Here is a 22,465-nt window from a genome sequence, read left to right on the forward strand (position 1 = left end):
CGTAAATACTTATGTAGTTATTTAAATTGTATGCTAGTTTCCGGCGATTTTTACCGCGCCTTGATGAAACTTCCCGAATTCTGAGAAAAATGTCTAATGTCTTTTCTCAGAATCTAAACTATCTTCATACATATTTAATCGGTGCAGATAAAGTCGCTTCCGCATTTATAATATTGGTTTCACATCCATATTTTTCCCATAAATAAAATAAAGCCAGACTCCAAAAAACACAGCAAACAAAACAAAAACAAAACTGCAGTTCACCGTCAAATATAGGGATTATACTAGCAATTGTTTTTCAGAACTTTGGGCCCCATGTGTCTCAGAATTTTGTTATAGAATCATTATACTTATAACTTTTGTATTGGACGGAGCAAAAAGATTAGCTGTTTGGGAGTTGGTCTTTATTGGGGATTTAATATTTTTTTATTTTTGTTTAAGTAAGTATATTTTAGGTTTATTTTGCATGTTTCTCTATGTAGTAGAATCTTGGGAAGTAATATTTGTTTTACAGCTTTGATTTTTGAAAAGCTCTTGTCGAGCATTGCAAAAATCTTGGAAAAATTATCAAAATGAATAAGTGTAGAGCTCTACATATTCTTATTTTTTTTTTAAGTGGATAAATAATAAAAAAAATGCACCTGCTTTTATTGGGTATGAATACGTACAAAAACATAAAATTGATTTTAAATTTTGCATGTTACTACATATTAAAAACTGCTAGAAAATAATTGAGATGAAATGCTGAAAAAAAATTAGTGGTACCCGAGAGATGAAGATAGACTTATAGATAAACTTTTTATTTGTCTAAATCTGCATTTTTTTTTAAAACCGCCTGAGTTTAGCGCCGTATTCAAACAAACAAACAAACCCTTCAGCTTTATAATATTAGTACAGATATAATTATAATCCAAGTCATGTCTGCCCGCGTATATTTATTAAATGTAATCTATCCATTTTCGAAGTGATGTATTGGTTTTATATCGATATAAAACGATTGGAAAATAACGGGGGTTTACATAGGCTTAGAATAAAACTGGTTAATATAATAAAGAGAAAAGTTTTTTTTTGTTTCAAGTACACTAAAGGCTCTTAAACTACTGAAAAATGCTTTCACTGTTGGAAAGCTACACTCTTCCCGAGTAACATAGGCTATATTTTATCCCTGTACGGGCAGCAGGGCTTGTATATCATAATATTATATGTCATATCGCGAAATATTGAAAATTTTTCAACTCTGCCACCGGTTTCACCCGCATCCCGTGGAGTGAGATTTGAAATATTCTTTCAGTTCCAGATAGTCCATTTATTGAGAAAGGCTGGAGCCTAATTTTTATTCGATTGCAGGAAGTTGTTCCTCCAAGACGTGGGTTAAACTCGGAGAGTCATTCGATATTCAGAAAAACCTTTTCAAAAACATTATGAATGAGAAACGTTTAACGTATTATTTTATTTTGTACACACTTACCCTAAGTATGTAATTTGCTTTATTTAAAACCCCTTGTAAAACCACTTCCTTAGAAATACTTAAAAATAGATTTATACCTAAAGGCTTTGCATTTTTTTCGACCTTCTAAGCCCAGATATGCATTTTTTTCCACGATCTCAACCACTTAATTAGTTAACAACACCACACACTTGCAAGAGCCCACAAAATAAAAAAGCTAAAAGAAATACTTATCGACAAAAATCAATTTGAAAATTTCATGTAAGCTGTATCTAAGATGATCCGGATTCATCTCACGTAGCCACATTTCCTACCAGACATGCAGGTGTATTTACCACGGAGAAAGAAATATAACAGAGATGCTATAAGGAAGGTAGGTCAGGCGCCTTCTTGTAGGCCAAGCTATACGGTAGGCGTGATCAGTTTCTAGAACTAACGAGTCGGGTTCCTTGTCAAATCAAAATCTTTGACAGATTGGTGATTTCATTTTGGAAATTATGAACGGTAAAGGAACGGAAAGTCGTGGTGGCCTAGTGGGTAAAGAATCAACCTCTCAAATAAAAGTGCGTGCGTTCGATTCTAGGTATGGCACCAATGCAACTTTTCTAAGTTTGCATGTACTTTCTAAGTATATCTTGGACATCAAGAACTGTGTTTCAGAGGGTTTAACTGTAGGTCCCGGATGTCATTGAACATCCTTGGAAGTCGTTACGGGTAGTCAGAAGCCAGTAAGTCTGACACCAGTCTAAGCAAGGGGTATCGGGTTGCCCGGGTAACTGGGTTGAGGAGGTCAGATAGGCAGTCGCTCCTTGTTGCACACTGGTATTCAGCTGTATCCAGTTAGACTGGAAGCCGACCTCAACATAGTTGGGAAAAGGCTCTGGAGATGACATCTCCACTAGTCATTATGTTCTCCATGGTACATACATACATGTATACTTTTATACATTATACATACACTTAGCAATGTAGCCGACTGTTCGCATCAAATTTAAATATACATGCTGAATATACGTGCGCACTCATTATTTATGTAAAGGGTGTTTTAAAACGGAAAACTTTTTAAATTTAAGAAAAATATGTTTTGTTGAATGATAAGATAGACTGATAGATATAGTTTATCAGATAGGCACGCCAATTTTCTCATTTTTGAATTTCTCATCTTCAAACTAATTAAAATATCCTGATATCCATTACAATTCTTCGATATTTTAATTCTTTTAACAATTGAAAGTCACATTGTTTGTTAGTGTCATAGTCCATATTTATAAGTACTGGTACAAAAAAACTTCTCAACTCAGGACACGGGTTTTCATCCGCCAATAGATGAAACCACTTTTTAATAAGTTTAGAACATACCTGAATAGTTCAAATATGAAATATCTTGTATAATCATTTTTCTATGTTATGAACTGTACTACAACTTGACATAACAAAGGCTCTCAGAAAATATCCATTACTTCCTTTAAAAAGCTGCATTTTAAAATGTCAAAAAAACATCACCCTGTATCCGTTAGGGTTGTGAGTTTGTATCGAAAGTAACCAACGCGGTAAGTGCTGTATTTTGTACGAAAATTATAGCATTGGTACTGTGTAGTGAGGGGGGAATGTCGATGATTTTGAGTGGTTTGATATCGACAATATAGTAAAAGGCTTTTTAAAAAGAATTTGTTATTGGTGTGGAAGAGATGTTAGTGTATCTATTACTTGGTAAAATCCGTCCTTTTTGATATATATTTTCAGAGGTATGTTTAAATATTTCGTCACATATTTGGAGTATTATTTCGTCATAATCTCATTTTTTACTGACGCATTATTTTCATTGGACCAATGCTTATTAATTGAACAAAATGGTTAAAAAATCTAGAAACATTTTCAACCGACTTCCCAAAAGCAAAGGATATTCTTTTCTTTTTCAAATATCCTCATCTTAATATCTTAATAAGTATCTACCTAAATCTTAAAACCATAAACAAAGCTACAAATAAAAACACTAGTTTAAAACTTCCAATATACCCAAAACACGAACATCATTAAAAATCGATAAATTTCACAAACTTACTCCCCTCACTAGCCTAATAGTCCGTCGAAAGTGCAGTCTCGACATCATAATGTCGATAATGTACACCACTAATTATCGTATAGCAGTCGTCGTATCGATAATGTATTTAGTTTACATCACTATTAAGTCTGGCTAGCGTTTCGACAAAGTGGTTAAGGAAATATTGGTATGTTCTACTCTAAAACCTATATAAAATACATTTTATCATCTGCCTAGCCTTTACCAGATGCAGCTGAGTACCAGTGTTTTAAGGAGCGACTGCCTCTCTGACCTCTTCACCTCAGCTACCAGAAGCTAGCATGTTTCAGAAAGCACGATAAACTGGTAGGTCCCGGCTGTCATTTGAACATCATTGGCAGTCGTTACGGGTAGTTAAAAGCCAGTAAGTCTGACACCAGTCTAACCAAGGGGTATCGTGTTGCCCGGGTAACAGGGTTGAGGAGGTCAGATAGGCAGTCGCTCTATGTAAAACACTGGTACTCACTTGCGTCCGGTTAAACTGGAAGCCCATGATGACCTGATTTTTTTTTAAGTATCTAAGCGCGTCACAATTCTATCAATACTTATTTAATGTTAGGTACCTATGTAACTATTCAAATGAAGAGTTATAAAAATATTTGTAAAAAATCACCAATAATCTTCAAAAGAGGCTATAACAAAACAAATCTCTTAGACCGGTGTACATCTCGAGCAAATTTCCCGGGACGGCGGCGTGACGGGCGCGATCGCGTGGGACACAACTATAAACATTTATCAAGTGCGCTTACAGTAGGGTGACGAGGCTTTAAGATGGTGGAGGATATTCTGGGCACGGTGTAAAAATCTGTCCATATATTTATAAAGCTGTACCTATATTTCGTTTTTTTGTTTGAACGTGTTGAACTCGGGAAGTACCTAATGGAGCGATTTCAATTAGTATTCCAAAATTACATTGTTGAGGATGTAGGCTACTTTTATCCGGGGATTTATTTGTATCCCTTGGGATGTAGGTGAAACACTGGCAGGAGTAAGTTTATATCGTTTGTTTGAACGGGCTAATCTAAGGAAAAACTAGACCGATTTGAAAAATTATTTCAATGCAAGATTGCTTATTAACTACTTAACTACCCGGACCATGATAAAATATAGCCTATGTTACTCGGGAATAGTGTAGCTTTCCAACAGTGAAAGAATTTTTATATCGGTTCAGTAGGTAGTGTCGAAGCCTTTAGATCTTCTTCTTCTTCTTCTTAGCGTTTATCCCGTCTTGTGACGGGGTCCGCTTTCCGTATCTTCTTCTTCCACTTCGCTCTATCCTGGACATCTTCCTCTTTGAGTTCGCAGATTTCCATGTCTTTCTTTACGACCCTCAACCACCGTAGTTTTGGCCTGCCTCTGCGCCTTTGACCGGGTATATCGAGATTGAGTGTCGCATTGCCGATGTACTCAGGTGGTCTCCTTTTAACATGTCCGTACCATCGCAGCCGTTTTTCTTGTATTTTGTCGGCGACATCGCGTACTCCAAGGCTACCGCGTACGTACTCGTTACGGATTTTATCGAGCCTCGTTACTCCGCACATCCACCGCAACATCTTCATCTCGGCAACTTGGATGGTACTGACATGCTTTTTTGTTACGGCCCACGTCTCGCTTCCATAAATGAGAACTGGTCTTATGACTGACTTGTAAATAATCCCTTTCAGTTTAATGGGCATTCGACTGTCGCAGGTAACTCCCGTAAGGTCGCGCCACTTAAGCCAGGCGGCTGATATTCGGTTCTGAATGTTATTTTCCAGGCTTCCGGATTTGGCAATTATGCTACCCAGGTATTTATATTTCTCGCACTGTTGAACTACTTGTCCATCAACCACTATAGGGTCAGTACGAGGGATAGGCACATTGCACTCCATATACTGGGTCTTCGAAACGCTCAGAACTAGGCCACCTGCCTGCAACTGCCTCTTCCATGCCTCCAGAGCGTCTTCCAGAGCCTCACGAGTCGTTGTACAGATTGCTACATCATCCGCGTATACAAAAGTCCACGATGCTTTCTGTTGAGCGTCCTCGGTGAGCGTGTCCAGCACGAGGCTGAATAAGAATGGGCTCAAAAATGTCGAAGCCTTTAGATGTACAAACAAAAAATGTGTCATCTTTCTTACATAAGTATAGAAGACTATAGGTATGTATCAATAATATATTTAGTTTTTATAAGTGCACAGAGTAGTTTTTACGAAGCTTGTAAGATAAAAACTTACAGTTAGGTAAAAAAATGGAAGTACTCACATTTTCCAATTCCTGGTCCCTATATTTTATGTGCAATGAAAACCGTTCGACTGGTATTTAAGTAGACAAAATGGCGTATAACAGCTCTCAAAGTGAATAACATACACGTTTGGGTTTAAAACCATTTTTATATACTTTTTACAAGCTTGTACCTTTGAAGATAAAATGGATTATAACTCTTGTTTTGTGAAGGTTTTAATAAATAAAATTGAATTCTTCAATTCTTTAAGGTACGTTTTTCTGTGCTGGCTGCAACTGCTGACCGAGCATGCCGTTACTGCATGTCGTTTCTTGAAGGAACTGCTTCTCGCAAACGCATAAAAAAGAGCCTTATGTTATTCTGATATACAAGCTATAATACAGATAAGTCACATATAATTCGAACGAATAGTTTTTGCGTGGTAGAACAATAAACATTTATACATACAAACATAAAAGTTAGACATCTGTTCATCTGTAGACTCTTTAGTAGGATTTTTGGTTTCAAAATTGGTTTACCACGATCTTGTAGATTTTAATTTTTCACGCACAACTTTTCCGTAGAACTTACAATTATAAATATTTTTTCCTATAGGTAACCTTTGGCGTATTTTCTTCACTCTGTAAAGTTTAATCCTACTGTAAATAACTTTTTCAAATGTGCTCTACCTAGGCCTAGTAAGTAAGTTTTCTTACTATTTAAATTACATTAAACAAATCTAAATTCCATTTAGCAACCTCGTAAACATTTTTAATCTGTCTTCCAGACTTGAACTAGTTAATAATACAGAGTGTGTCTGCATTTTATAGCCAGCACATACAGGGTGGACGGACAAATATAATATTTAACTTCAAACGAATGCTTTTACGTTTATTACTGCAGTTTATTGCATGAACTGAACAAAATATATTAGTTTGTTTGTAGTTGAAGAATGTGTCCTTAGGGTTTTTGGCGTGTTTGTTAGAATTTGTACCTTATTAATAGATGCATAAAGGTCAAATTAACATGTCTTCTTATCGAGTGAGCTGCAGGTTTAATCACCTAACAAGCCCTAGTGTCAGAGTTTTCTCAAATCCACCTGACGGCCTCTGACGTGGCATTGTAACAACGACTGCTGAAGTTTTTTTAAAAATAAGTCGTGATGGCCTACTGGGTAAAGAACCAACCTCTCGAGTATGAGGATGTGGGTTCGATTCCAGCTCAGGCAAGTACTAATGCAACTTTTCTAAGTTTGTATGTACTTTCTAACAGCCAGTTTCTTCATCAAAAGTTAAAGCCAAAGTAAAAGTCAAAGTAATGTCTAAAGTAAAAGTAACGGTTAAATTCAATTTTTCTATGAATTTTGCTGTCACTTTAGCCTTGAAAAAACGAATTTGACCGTTACTTTAACTTTAGACATTACTTTAACTTTAACTTTTGATAAGAAACTGGCCGTAAGTATATCTTAGACACCAATGGCGATAAAAAGGTGAAGGAAAACATCTTGAGGAAACCTGGACTATATAGTCTGAAATCACCAACCCGCAGACAAAAGGGCAAAAGAGACAGCAAGCGTGGTGATTAACGCTCAATCCTTCTCCGTGTGAAAGAAGGCCACAGCCCAGCAGTGGGACGATAAAAAGGCTGTAACAGTAAGTTTTTTTTACCGACTTCAAATAAAAGAGGTAACTGTGTAGGTGGGTATGTAAATATGTTTGTGTGTGTGAACAAAAATGAAACAACTTGAAAACTTATAATTCATAATTTTTATTTTTTTCTATGTCGCATAAATCCTAAAAATAAACTCTACTACAAATAATGCCATTAAAAAAATCAAATACTTTAAAACATTTACAAAGCTAGTACGTAATCGACAGATACTGTCTAAGGAGAAAAGATCAGACAAGTGGCAGACAAAAATCAAACTTAACACCTTGTAATAAGGTTCATAATCAAATATCAATAATACCGATTATCTAGCTAGCTATCCATTGATTTGCGAAGTCTCAAAAAAAGAATAGATAGGTTATGGAAAGATACACGGATATAAAATTAAGGGCAAATTATACAATCTATACCACCTACTAAGTTTTTTAGTTTTCGTTTTTTTTATCTTTATTGTAAATCTATACTAATATTATAAAACTGGAGTGTTTGTCTGAAGACACTAATTTCAAGACTTGCTGGGTCAATTTGAAAAATCTTTCAGTTTTAGATAGACCATGTATCCTGAATAGTATTTGCTGAAAGAACTGGCTGAAGCTAGTCTAAAATATACACAAGATTATTTACAACCGATTTCAATAACTTATCCATCTTTTGGTTTGACTACTAGAGATAGAACTTTCAACATTAGCTGCATACAAGTAACGTTATACTCCTATCTCCAGTTACAAAATGAAAAGATTGATAGCTTATTGAAATTTGTAGTTTTAGTGATGAACTATTGAAGTGCTAGTCTGAAAATGAGTGATCTCATCTTTCTTATGAATATTCTTAACTGTCGCATATTTCTTAGCTTCTGCTACAGCCTTATAATAAACGTCTTTCAAATTACGCTTTGAGAGTTTCTGATCACCATCATTTTGATTTCTAGAGTCTATCCTTTCATAGTTTTTAACTGTCTTCCTTTTCATAGTTAGCTGAATTCCATCGTAATAGCTCGCTGTAGTCCTAGTGTGTTTCTTGCCAAAGTTCTTAATGAATTTGTGTAATTTTCTCCGTGGTCTGTGCTTTGTGGAATGATCCTTTTTAGTATGAAGTTCTCTCTTGTATCTTAGTGAGTTGTTCTTCTCGAAAAGCTGTGGGATATAATACTACAGTATTAATAGCGACATCTGTTGCTAAATCAAGTGAAACAGTTGGAAAAAAACCACCAGCCTCTTCAGGGCAAGCCTCATTATCATCATCATCATCTCAGCCATAGGACGTCCACTCCTGAACATAGGCCTCCCCCTTAGATCTCCACAGATACCTGTTGGAGGCGATCTGCATCCAGCGTCTTCCGGCGACCTTTATAAGGTCGTCTGTCCACCTTATTGGTGGACGTTCTACGCTGCGCAGGGCAAGCCTACCAATGTCACTTTCCTAAAATGTAAGTCATCATCTCCCGAGCCTTTTCCCAACTATGTTGGGGTCGGCTTCCAGTATAACCGGATGCGGCTGAGTACCAATGTGCCACAAGGAGCGACTGCCTATCTGAACTCAACTCAAGTTACCCGGGCAAATCAATACCCCTTGGTTAGACTGGAGTCAGACTTACTTTTCTAAATGTATGTTCTAGCCATTTTAACGTGGTTCCACCCGTGCCCCGTGGGAACTACTGCCCGTATCGGGATAAAATATAGCTTAAGTTACTCGGGAAGAGTGTAGCTTTCCAACAGTGAAAGATTTCTTTACATTATTTCAGTAGATTCCGATGCATACAAACAAACAAAAAAATGCTTCCTATTTATTATATTAGTATAGATATCTTAGACAAAGATGAAAGAAAACATCTTGAGGAAACCTGGACTTTAAAGTCTGAAATCACTGATCCATATTAAGTGGTGATTTAGACTCATTCATTCTTTGTATGAGAAGAGGCTGTAAGATAGAGAAAGGCTGATGAAGATGAGAGACTGTTTCCCGAAATAGGTACTTACTGTGAATAAATCGTAACCAGAAAGTTGCCTGTTCAGAAATTGCATTTGATTTTCTAAATAAGTCTTCACGCCTGACATTTTACTCTGAAACAAGATTAATTTAAAAGTTAGGTATAAGTAATACTAGCTACCGCCCTCGGCTTCGCTCGCGTCGAGTTCGGTCATATCGCGTTCCCAAGAGAATTATTCAAAAGTCCGGGTAGTAAAAACTATCCTATGGTCTTTTTCAATGTCAACTCTATCTATGTACCAAATTTTATTAAAATCAGTTCAGTGGTTTAGACGTGAAAGCGTAACAGACAGACAGACAGAGTTACTTTCGCATTTATAATATCAGTAGGGATTAATATGTCAAAGTGAAAATATTTTCTAGAGGGAGAGTAATTTTGTATGATGTCTTCTTATGTATGATTCATCTTTCATATATCTTTTCTAGAAGAATACACATAGGTACTAATTATTTCAGCACGTTCAGCGGCTGATGATGCCAACGATGACGATAGCAGCGACGATGACAATGAATCAATAAATATTAAAATTGAAGAGTCACCTTCTCATCATCGTTCAATTCCTCGTAGGAGTCCAGCAGATCCTGGACCGAGTGTAAACAGTCCAGGTAATGTGTTCTGATATCCATCGACGCTGCTTTGTCAGCTGGTCTGGGTTCTTCAAGGCGATCTACCTTTTCTGAAATAAGATGGCAATAAAATCAACCATATAAAAACGTCTAGATACTTGCGATTGTTTATATTTTAGCTGTATAATACGATATTTATGCATAAGGCTTCCACCCACGTCCGACAATCGGTGACCGATTTCTTGTAGGAGAAAAGTAAAACACTCTAATAGCAATAGTGCAATGCACCCGGCCTACAAAAACCCGGTTAGAATGTCCTACAAAAATCGGCCCCATTATCTGTCTTACAAAAAGTCTGACGTGGGCTGGAAGACTAACGGCTCCTTTTTTGGAAATAGTAAGATTTAAAAGTTGCAAAACCATTAACATCCACGACTGTACATAGTTTTAGGAATCAAAATCATTTATTCAAACTTGGCTGCAAAATAACACTTTTTGAACGTCAAAAATTAACAAAAAGCAGCCCTCAAAACGCCCGCCCTTCACCACTTCCCATATGTTATTGGTGGGAAGAAGTGGCGCAACAAACTCCCCAGCACCATCATACCATCACCATATAGAACCAACCTTCATTCTGAAGATCCTGTAACTCCTCCATGATTTCTTCTTCCTGATACGGAGTCCTGAAAGTCTGTATGTCCGGTTCATGCTCCTGAGCATCGTCCTTGGGGTATGTGAGCCATTCTAAGAAGCTTTGGAGGTCTGGTGGAAGTTCTGAAGAGAGAAGAAGAATGTTAGGCTAATGATGATGACTGACTGCCTGATCTCCTCAACTTAGTGATCTGGGAAGCTTGGTACCTACCTCTTGGTTAGATTGGTTTCAGAACTATCCTTTACGCATGCCAAAGATTCACAATGGCATTTAGGATTGCGTGAAATTAAAACACATGCTTATGATTCCAGAGTTCATCGAATTATGTCTTCTTTCCACTTACGGATTTATTCAATTAAGGCAACTGTCAGTACTTATCTTCACCAATTTCATTTTAATTGGTTTAGCAATGTTTCTTGGTTATAAAGTCAGTTCCTTGGTATGCTGCAATATCTTTCTAAACGTCGTATGATTTAACTATCTTTTGCCAACGGTTTCACCGGAGGGAAAGAACAACTATTACCCTGGAGGGGATAAAAAGTTAAGTCCTTCCCCTCAAGTTTAGTATCCGAAATTGGTTCAGCCGTTCTTCAATCATAGGCAGTGGAACTAACACGACTTTCTTTTATATTATATCTATATGATGATCAACTTACTGGTGCAAGTCTTCTGCTGAACCTGATAGTCTACCAAGTCTGTGAGCAGACGAACCAGTTGCTGCATCAGCGCTGACGCTATCGATCCTTGAGTATTTTCTTCTCTGCCTGCAAGAAAAATTATATACTTGTGTAATTACCAAATAATATAAAATTATAGACGTCATCGTATATGTAGGTATGTAAGAATTGTGTCCAAGTTGATTAACCGGCCATGGCAGTTATTTAAGATCAGCCATCTGCGCAGCACATATTATAGTGCGCAAGCATTAGCGCAGACACAGGTGAACTCACTATTCCTTCACTCTGATAACCCGATGGGACGGCAATCCGACACGACCGGAGAGAGATATGGCGCAGAACTGACATTAACGTGCTCTCCGATGCACGGATGTATCAATTACCAACTTCCAGATTCCCAGCTTTGACAAAGTTTCCTGCTCTCATCAGCACGTTTACCTTCATATCTTCCTAGGTATATCTATTTGTATTGCTTGTTCCATATCTCGTTGTCACACCTGAAAGACGTCCACTGCTGGACTACTGCCTCCTACAATCTACCCATACTCACCGCGTCGGGCTTACAACTAGGATTCTTATCTATCTTACTTAACATCTAGTCATTTAATTCCATACCGGCTTTTGGGTTGTCATTAGAATTTGGCACGTTTCTCGTCTGTTCAACTGCCTTAGCTGCTTGCTTGCAAACATTCTTCATATTGGCAGACAGCTGCGTGAATATGGTCTTCTGGTCTACATCGTAATCTTCCTGAAAAATGTCATTATCAATAACTTCTATTTTATCAAGGCTTTCAAAAAATAAAACTGTAGTCAGGCTTTCTAACGTCAGAATGGGATAGTTGACCACTAGTCAAATTGAATACTTTTATTGACGTTTTCAGACCTTTCTATGTATGCAATTTTTATGCATGTCTCACAAAAAACGGACTATTTATTTTGCAAAGTTATCTATAAAAAAAAACTTTTTCCACCAAGACTGTTATGAGCAAATTAACTGGAATTATTTTAAGATGCTTTACTAAAGAATTTTATTTATTGCATAGGCTATATTATTGTATTACTAAAACGGTGACTATACTCACTTCCTCCTCGTCGGCTTCTCTTCTATGATCATAAAGTCTATCATAGATGTACCTAGGATATGTGACCATGCTGAAAAACAAACAAGAGTTTAATTTATTTAATAAAACTGAAGGGACTTGGAGGGGTTGACCGATCATACGGTAAAACAACACTCGGTCCATAGAAGACTGTTTAAATCATGATCAGTTCCTCCCGGGTCCCGGCTGTCATTTGAATATTCTAGGCCGTTGTTGCGGGTATTCAGAAGATACCTGACAACTGGTATCTTACCAGGGAGTATCGTGTTGTCCAAGTTGGGTTAATGATTGAGGAGGGCAGTTACTCAAGGTTCGTACACGATTAAAATTTAAAGAATACACAGCACAGTCTTGAACCTGGGAAAGTACGTATCGAGACTACTTTTTACCCAGTTGCGTAAATGGGGGTGAACTCCCGGTACGTTGATGATGTAGGGAAACAGCTGGATTATATAGATACTACTCACTTCGTGATCTCTAGAACTTACCCACGTCGCTTGACAGATCTTCGCATCCGCTGCTTGACAGTTTCATCAGCTCTCAGGATCGGCACTTCATCAGTGTGTGGATTTATCTTTAGGTTTTCAGCAAATTTCTTTATTTTGTCGTGTACCCATCTGCCTATAAAACAAATTATTAAGGATGTTTTTACTCTAGCACCTGTACCACTATTTATCTCATCTCGTCTCATCTTTCAGGCCCAGACTCTAACAAAGTGGAGCGGTGTTTTTATACAACCAATAGAGTTCAATTCAAACAGCTTCAGTGGTATCCACTGAGGAGAATTATGCGGTTTCGTAAAACTTACTCGCTCCACTTTAGTAGAGTCTTGGCCTCGGCAATCATCACCACATATCTTTAACTTACTTCTCTCATGCCATCCATTTACAATTATATTTCTAAATCATTGTAGATAAATTAAAAAATATTGGCTTTTAATTCCCCACAATTCTAATTAAAAATCTTTAAGCCTATACTCACCTGATCTCTTAATAAAATCATTCTCCTTCACAGAGTGTTTGTCTCTGATAGAATTATCCAATTTATCATTCTGTATACCATACTCGTCATCATAAATATCATTCCAAAATATTAAATTACTATCTTCAGCATTTCTCTTGAAGACGGCTTTTCGATTCGCTTTTTTCTTAGTTACTTGGGTAAAGGTATTTTTGGGAGCCTTGCTTGTTATAGCAGTTACGTTGATTTTAATGTTAGATAAAATTGGTGCCATTGATGTTATGTTCATAGGTTCGTCTGAAAATATAAGTTAGTCGTCATCATCATTAGCCTTTGTATCGTCCCACTGTTGGCCTCAGCATCCTCTCACACAGAGAAGGATTCAGCGCTTATAACCACGTGCGCTCAATGTGGAGATGATTTCAGCCTTACAGTTTAGGTTTTTTCGAGATGTTTTCTTTCATCTTTAATCAGTCATTGGTGGCATTCTTGATGTATGAGAAGAGGCCTATGCCATGCAGTGGGACAATAGAAAGACTTATTTATAGCTCCGAAGCCTGTAACTCCATAAATACATTACCAAATTTCACCACGCAATGTAATAAAATTGGCATTGCGTTTGTAACTGTACCTAATATTAGCTTCCACCCGCGGTTTCACGCGGTTTCAACTACTGCCCGTACAGGGATAAAATATAGCCTATGTTAATCGGAAAGAGTGTAGCTCTCCAACAGCGAAAGAATTTTTCAAATCGCCAAAACAAAAATGTTTCTTCTTTATTATACATATACAAGGACAGATAAATAAAAAGTTGAACATACCTACCATTACCATCGATGGGCAATATTCTGACGCTTGTTATATTAGTATGTTCAAAAGTAGTCATTTCTCTTGTTATGTTCGGCTGTTTGTCATCATCATCAACGGAGAGTAGAACCCTGGACCGATGGCCGATGTTCTCAATCATTTCAGTATCGTACACGGCATATGTAGGTTCTGTTGTTGTTAAGTTAGATTCATTGGAGCTATTTATAAATATTATCATGTCTGAGCGTTCCGGACTGAAAAGAATAAGTGTTTAAAAGGTAAGTAACAGCTGTAAGGCTCGATAAATTAATTATAAGGTTGAGCAAGTTGCGGTCGGTCTTTGGATGGGTGACCATCTTGTCTGTTGTTGTATGAAGACATGTTAAATTGGTAGGTCCAGGCTGTCATTTGGACATCTTAGGATTTATTATAAAACATGAATTAGCAGCTGGTTGTCAACTTGCTAATGTAGTAGTAGTACGTTTATCTAAAGAGCAACTCTAATGGACACACTCAGAGACATTTAATGGTTACTTAAGCCGTTCCGTAGTGCAGAATTTCTATGAGAATCTGTCACTAAGGAACGGCTTAAGTAACCATTAAATGTCTCTGAGTGTGTCCATTAGAGTAGTTAGAATCTGCCACTAAGGAGTGACTTAAGTAATCATTAAATGTCTCTGAGTGCGGGGGTTAAATCCCATGTATTTGGATGATATTATTTTTGCTAGAGGCAGCAGAGTCATTTATGTGCGCGTCACAGCTCAAAGATTCATATAGGTTCAATCGTTTTGGTGAAAAGCATAACAAACACAGGCTTTCGCATTTAAAGTAGGCATAAGTAAGTAAAATATACCAACCGAGAATCACTTTCCTCTTTCCGTTTCTCTAACTTAACACCTTCTAGCGCTTTGAACCAATCAGAGACCATTGAAAAGAAATCACTTAGCGTCATATTCTCTGATTCACTTGAACGAATAGACCTATCAGGTTTCAGCGATATACTGTAATTTACTGAATATTTTCCAGTGGAATTTGCAGGTAAGTCAGGAGAAGTTCTTAAAGTAACATTTGTGGTCCAAATTGTGGTACTTTCGTTACCACTTGAAGTCTTAGGAGTTGTTGTTTCAGTAACATTCATTGTACTAGTAGTAGTTTTTTCAGTAACATTAGTTGTTTTATCAGGTATCACTGGAGTAGTTGTATCTGCTGAATCTTCAATATCAGTAACATTCGTTGGATTATCAAAAGATATTTTTGTACCATTCGATACAGTCACCAATGTGGCTGTAATTTTACTCTCTCTTCTATTTCTCATGTTTGGTAAATAGCTTTTGGTATCCAAAATATTATCAAGTACCGTCCCGAAATATGAATCGAATTCCGTCTCACTTAAATCCGGTGATTCCGTAAATAGTTCAAACGGGAAATTTATATTATCATTCATCATCATCAGTTCATCATTGAAGTTAATTATTATAGGTAAATCAAATTGGACATCTACATTTTCAACTCCTATGACAGGGTTTTTTACTGTTAGTAATATTTTTCCTAGAAAACCATTGCCTGAACAAAAATCTCGTCTTATTTCACTGTTATTGATTGTTATTATAGTATCTGCTGCTGAAAGGTTAGCAGCATTACTATCAGCATCATTAATCTGTCTCACTGTAGTCGCAGAAGTTACAATCTGTTCGTGTACACTATAATTCGCTAAAAATGGATGAGCAGTACTAAAAACCTCGATATTATTCTGTGTAACTCTTTCAATGTAGGGTTCGAGATCATTTTCATATGTCGCATTGTACATGTCCTGTTTCATGTTAAATTTATCAACAAATTGATCATAAGCACTTCCATTGGCTAGAGTGCCTGTCCTGTAGAAATTAGCATCGGGGTAGTCATTAAAATCAGTAGACAGAAGATTTCTCTTGCCTCTGCCGAGAGCAAAAATTAGTCCACCGCTCTCACTGTCGTCCTCTGGGCTTTTAAAATCTTGCATAGTTGTGGATTCAGTAGTCTTATAGCTATTAGATTTAGTACTGTAAACCAATTCCATATCTGGGTATGAAGAGATTAGAGTAGAATGTATGAAACTGGTTTGTTTGGCGTTTGCGTTATCTTTGCTGTTTTGTACTTTGAAATTGGATTTGGAGCTCGATTTGATTTTGAGATGTTTTGAGAGCATTCTGATAACATTCATGGCATCGTCTTCTCTTGCTTTGGTTGTTGGTCGTAATTCGAATCTTATGCCTTCCGAGTTGTATGGGCTGGTGTAGTAAATTGCACTAGCAATGTTTGCGGTCTGCTCTGGTGACAAGAGATATGATGAACGATATAGCTGAAAGAAAGCTAAGTGGATCTGAAATAGAGCTAACTTAGCTATTATTAATAAGAATAATATTGACATCCAAACTGATTGTAGGCCGATATCGATGACATGTTTATTGCATGGGTGTTCAACTGTCTAGTTATCACAGTTCATGAGGCATAACTTGATGGTGACAGTTGGATGTCGAAATATTGGGAAAAGGATCCTACATATATCATATACCGTTTGAGTACATAACTCTAATAAATTAAGGAAAAATATGTATAATCGTCTGGCTGTTTCCCGCAGTTTCACCCGCGTCTCATGGAAACTACTTCTCTCACCCGGGTAAAATTTAACTTCCGTCACCCGAAGATAGTGTAGCTTCCCAATTCCCAACAGCGAACATTTACCAAATCGGTGCAGTAGTTTTGCAGCCCAAACAAACAAAGTCTCCTCTTAATAATGCAGATTAAAAATGATACAAACGAGTACTGGTATCTGCCATCTCATCTTCCAAGACAGTCCTCTGCAGACGAACGCCAGGACTGGTGGTCTTCAGTAAGTTTGGGAGTCTGCCTTTACCAATAAAAGCATATTTTAATTCTAACAATAGTAAGGTCGAAGGAATATCAGTTGTGAGATGACGATATAAGAGTATGGAAGAAGAAGACATTAAAATTGGGATAGGGGCAGGAGAACAATGATTAATTGTTAAACATAATCTCTACAAATGAAATTAAATAGCTAAAGAGTTTGCTTGTACGCGGTAATGGCCTTTATTGGGAATATTCTTTCATTTTTAGAAAGCCTATTCATCGAGGAATGCTACTTTTTATGAAACCGCTGGCGAAAATCAGAACTTAAACGTGATTGAGGAACGACCAGTATTATGTTGAAGAATTTTTTAAATCAGTTTAGTATTTCCATAAATTAGCTTGTACAAACAAACTCGTTATCTTAAACATTTACTGAGTATACAAATCGAAATTACCTCTTTTGAGTCTCCCGAGTAGACCAGCTTTGTAAGAACCATCATCTACCGACAGTTTGATTCTATGATCAGTAGCCGTTGCTTCAGATGGCGAGTTTTTCTCATTCCTAGCATCTTTTTTACCATCTAATACGCCATAATCACTGTATGCTTGAGCCATTTCAACTAGACTTTCATATTTATTCTTTAAGTAGTCTTCTACGTATTCAACGTCTGATAAATCTCGGCCCTTCCTTTGTAAGAATACTGATTGGATTTCATGCGTTTTTGGGGGACTGTCGACCTGAGAAATAAATAAATGTCATGTATAAAGAAACTGACACATATTTTCAAGAAAGGTACAACGAAGTACTTATGTATAATATTTCTTCTATATAGATGATACAAGACTAGGTCGTATAGTCCCTTTTTGCCGTTAATCAACGTTTTGGAAAACGCTTTGAAACGGCCCAATTTTGAATCGGCTAAAAGTCCCAACCTAGTTTCAAGTGCTACTCAAAGATAGAGAGTAATGGATACAAGAGACATTTACCACCTTTTTTTTAACGACGTCAAAAATCATCAAATGACCCCTTCCGCTGTGGGTTAGCAGTGGAGAGGGAGTGTCAGACTCTTACTGACTAAAAACCGTCGTGTTCCGTCATAGGCCTTTTATGTACCAGGGTAGCGGTATCTCTTTCGAACAACCCGCAGCCCCGGCAGGCCTTGGCCCTGCTGGGCCCCGCTGGGGTTGCTGACATCTCTTTGAGGAGCGCGTGGAACAACGCGCGCCGTCGACACGGGGACATTTACCACCTTATTATAAAACGTGATATAAAGAAGTGCCCGTTTTAGTAATAGCTTTAGTCCACTGATTTCGGGACGGTGGTTTAAAGGTGGTACAATAGCTGGTACTTTATTTAAACCACGTTTTATAATAAGATGGCATATGGTTACCTACTTAAGCCGTTCCTTAGTGCAGAATTTCTATGAGAATCTGTCACTAAGGAGTGACGTAATCATAAATATCTTTGAGTGCGGGGGAAAGACTTACAAGTTAAGTAGCGTTTGAGTGTTTCGAGCTCTTAAACATCACTGAATTTTTATGATTGTACTAAGTAGATAGCGTTTACCCTTTCAGAGAATATAAAGCTTGTAAATAATAACAGATTCCTACCTTATTAACGTTAAGAGCAGAATGCCTGATCATGGAGTTCAGCTCATCAGGGTACAAAGGCATCGGACCTTTCCAGTTCGGGTTATGAACCCCAGGAGGATTATACTTCACTTTTTCATTCGGCGTTGCCGGTTGGTCCTGCAAATTCTAATTACTACATTTTAACTTGCAAACCACACACTCATCATTCGCTTTTTTAACCAACTACGCAAAAAGAGGAGTGTTGTAAGTTAGACTGTCCGTCAGTTGCACAAAGCTCCATTAAAGTTAAAGCTTCTTTAAATCTATTGCTGACTCTTTCTTTGTCAACAAGATAAAAAGGTGACAGCAATAGATTTAAAGAAGCTTTAACTTTAATGCAGCTTTGTGCAACTGACGGTGAGTTCCGTCACGCGCTTGGTCAATACTCTTAGACTATTCTGAAGTCAAGGACGGTCTAGAAAAGCTTTTCTACAATACCAACATAAACAAATAGGCAGAGAGTCAAATGATTGAATTCAGAATTGAAAATTATATATGTGGCAAAAACTATGTATGTCTGGGTCTGTACCCATAACCGCAACAAATAAACTGATGAATCGATTTGAAAGCTGATTTGCCAAGTCAACCCTTTGCGTCTTACCCAACTTTTGCAAGTACTACAGTAGTTCCACTTACATTCATCCTCTTCCTCCTATCCCCAGCCTTATCCATATCATCATGGCCTTCCATATCATCCGTCAGTACTTCTTTAAAGTCCTCGTAACCCAGATTCTCATCATCTTCACCAGTTTCAAGCTGCATCAGTCTTCTGATGTTCGGCACTTTATCTATAAGGGGCTCCTTGTCCCTATACGGTTGGGTAGGTTGGACCTTCCCAGTTTTCTTTAGATCAGGGTTCCTGAAAAATAACTAAGATTAGTACAGCCATAGTTTAAATATATTATCTTGTAAGCTGTGAAGCTACGTACTGTATGTCATAAAATCCCTACGTCCCTACTAATATTATAAATGCGAAAGTACTCTGTCTGTCTGTCTGTCTATCTGTTACGCTTTCACATCTAAACCACTGAACTGATTTTAATAAAATTTGGTACAGATAGAGTTGAACATAGAACATAGAACATAGGTTAGTTTTTATCCCGGACTTTTGAAGAATTCTCTTGGAAACGCGATATAGACGAACTCTACGCGGGCGAAGCCGCGAATGGAAGCTAGTAATAAATAATAATAACGTTCGTAATAATGTCACTCACACACGCATGTAATCAATGCTTGACACTCGGAATATAGCCGCGTACCAGTATGCCATACGTAGCGACTGACTATATGACTTCTTCTACCTAGTAACCCGAGCAATCCAATATACCTTAATAAGCTTGCTCATCAGACTAACTGCCAAAGATATTCAAATGACACCCACAATTTTACAAGCCTTCCGAAACACGAAATAACTCACAATGATATATTGTACATAGACAATGATATATTGTACATAAACAATGACATATTGCACATAAACAATGATATATTGCACATAGACAATGATATATTGCTCCTAGGACCGACTGTTCGAAACTATATCCTATGATCAACCGCGGCTGTTTCTTAGTCATTAGTTTCAAACTGTCTATGAAAACTTATTCTACTAATACTTACATAATTGTCGAAACACTGAGCAAAACTTCAAAGTCACTAGGACTAGAAGTGACAATCTTCTGTTTCTCTTGTCCCATCATTTCAGCTTCATGATTATAGAATGCCTTCTCATACTGTGTCGAAGCTTCTGGCTTCAGCATCTTCACCAGATCTGCCGACTGTGTACCCATTTTATCTTCAACTACATTCACCTTCTTATATTTCAGCCTCGGTTTTGGTATCTGATCAACCAGCTGATCTCTACCAATAATATTAACATTTTTCGCAGGATTCGGATGTTTACAAAGTTTATTTTCTTTGTCTTTATTGAAAAGCGTGTCTAAACCAAAAGGATCAGTCATTAGTTCAGGTAGATTCTTATTCAAAAACCTATCTAGTAACTCGTCTAGTCGTTGAGTATTTTTGTAAAAAGGATGTTTTAGCTGATTCTCATGTGTGTGTGAAATTTGGTCTTTTGGTGCGTGCGAACACTTTTTCACTGGTAGTTTCGTTTTAGCTACTGGTTTGTATTGTACTATAAGTTTCTTCTTTTCTATAACAAAGCCTGTTGGTTCTTCAGGGTCGGCGCCAAATCTTTTCATTCTTGTGCCGTTTGCTTTTCTTTTCTCATTAATATTATGGTGTTTATTAAAGACTGATCTTCTATGCCTGATGACATAGCGTGGTGGGTGTTTGTTGATTTTGAGTGACCTCTTGGCCCTTTCAGGAGGTTTTGCCATAAAATCGTCATCGATGTACGGTGGGTCATTTTGTACGCTGAGTCTTTTTAGCGTTTTTATTTTTGCATCTGTTTGAACTAGTTTCTTGTAGAATTCTGGAATAGGAAGTGGGATGAATATGAAAGGGCGCAAAATGAATCAAAACTAGAAAGAGGTTTTACGTAGGTACTTTACATTTAAACAAAATCTAGGGACATCTTAAGAATATTTTAGAATAATAGTACAACGAAATAAATATCTAAATACCTCAGCAAAAATACCATTTAGGTGTATAAATCCTTAAAGCTACAAAGAAAATTAAGCTCTATCACTAACACCCTAGAGTAATAAATCACTTGGCTCATATCAAACCTCTTAGTTTTTCAGCACTCTGAAAGTCTGTATTCTTGTCGGAATCCAGAACGTTCGACCAGTCGATCTCACTTGACATCTTACTATCCGACTCTTCTAAGGAATTCTGGGAACAATAAGACAGAAGTTAATTATCAAGACTTGTGAACAATAAGACAGAAGTTAATTATCAAGACTTGGTATCAAAGTCAAGTAAAGAGGTAAAAGTAATAGTTGATGACAAAGTCAAGATTAAGCCGAAAACCAAGGTCAATCTTGTTCAAAAAGTTTTCAAACTTCAGGTTACCAAAACGAATTATTAATTATATGTTTTTTTTATATATTTAGCAACTGGCCGGGCTCTCGCTGTGGCGGCATATTGGGCTGACAAAGTGTAGTCTCACTATAAGACATGTCATCGACGCGAAAGAAAAGAAGTATTTACTATTTTCTAATAGCGACTGCCAATCTAACCTTCTCAACCCAGTTACCAATACCCCTTAGACTGGTATCAGACTTACTGACTGTTTAAAACAATTACCAAAAAATACATAACAATAAAAATTTCAGCCAAAAACTTACAACTTATTTATAAGTCGGTCAATTAACCCCAAAATGCTGGGGCCCATTAGCACCGTGAAAGGGGGTACTTTGTGTTATTAACCCTTGCAATAAATATGTCAGGGTATATTTAAAAGTGCCCAGGTGGTACGCGGGACAGTTTGAGTAACGGTACCGTTTGTAGGCGTTCGCAGGGTTAACTAACTAAGCTGGGACAAAGAGGATGGTGTGAATGGAGAGACTAGGTTTGGTATAAAATAGTTATTTAAATAATGTAGTTTTAGCAATATTTATGGATTGCATGTAAATGACGTGGTCGCCTGTAATTGGGAGCGCACACTTAACCTAAACTATAAAATGACATAAATTATGTACTTGTGTTGACTCCTGTTGGCAATCCTAATAAATAAATAAACAATAAAATTCTAAGTTTTCAGGCCTTGAATTGGGTGCTGTATTTTTAGCTCTGAAAAATTATGTAGATAGGTATTTAAAAAATAATGATAATTGCTTCCGTATTGACAATTAAAAAATTGCATTACTAATGATGGGTTTTAATTGCTTATCTATCTTATGATCTACTAGAGATAAGAAATGTTGATATTAACAGAC

The 22,465-nt window shown here is 37.1% G+C and overlaps 1 protein-coding gene across 4 annotated transcripts in view; it reads right to left on the reverse strand.

Moving 5' to 3' along the window:
- Positions 1-7,490: 7,490 nt before the first annotated feature.
- LOC110374901 (uncharacterized) overlaps positions 7,491-22,465 on the reverse strand; it is a 31,067-nt gene continuing 16,092 nt past the window's right edge. For 2 of the 4 annotated variants that reach the window (XM_064042208.1, XM_064042206.1), the window contains exons 10-26: positions 21,314-21,419; positions 20,244-21,057; positions 19,263-19,485; positions 18,606-18,752; positions 17,450-17,732; positions 16,945-17,034; positions 15,005-16,454; positions 14,166-14,401; positions 13,362-13,637; positions 12,869-13,001; positions 12,363-12,432; positions 11,896-12,028; positions 11,260-11,367; positions 10,579-10,725; positions 9,925-10,061; positions 9,375-9,458; positions 7,491-8,546 (exon numbers count right to left, since the gene is read on the reverse strand). In XM_064042208.1, the coding sequence (XP_063898278.1) occupies positions 8,163-8,546; positions 9,375-9,458; positions 9,925-10,061; positions 10,579-10,725; positions 11,260-11,367; positions 11,896-12,028; positions 12,363-12,432; positions 12,869-13,001; positions 13,362-13,637; positions 14,166-14,401; positions 15,005-16,454; positions 16,945-17,034; positions 17,450-17,732; positions 18,606-18,752; positions 19,263-19,485; positions 20,244-21,057; positions 21,314-21,419 (4,821 nt within the window). In that variant the 3' untranslated portion in view covers positions 7,491-8,162. The remainder of the gene's footprint in view (positions 8,547-9,374; positions 9,459-9,924; positions 10,062-10,578; positions 10,726-11,259; positions 11,368-11,895; positions 12,029-12,362; positions 12,433-12,868; positions 13,002-13,361; positions 13,638-14,165; positions 14,402-15,004; positions 16,455-16,944; positions 17,035-17,449; positions 17,733-18,605; positions 18,753-19,262; positions 19,486-20,243; positions 21,058-21,313; positions 21,420-22,465) is intronic. The other 2 variants (XM_064042207.1, XM_064042209.1) reach the window with 2 other exon arrangements.

Source organism: Helicoverpa armigera, chromosome 27, assembly GCF_030705265.1.
Source record: "Helicoverpa armigera isolate CAAS_96S chromosome 27, ASM3070526v1, whole genome shotgun sequence".
Classification (NCBI taxonomy): domain Eukaryota; kingdom Metazoa; phylum Arthropoda; class Insecta; order Lepidoptera; family Noctuidae; genus Helicoverpa; species Helicoverpa armigera.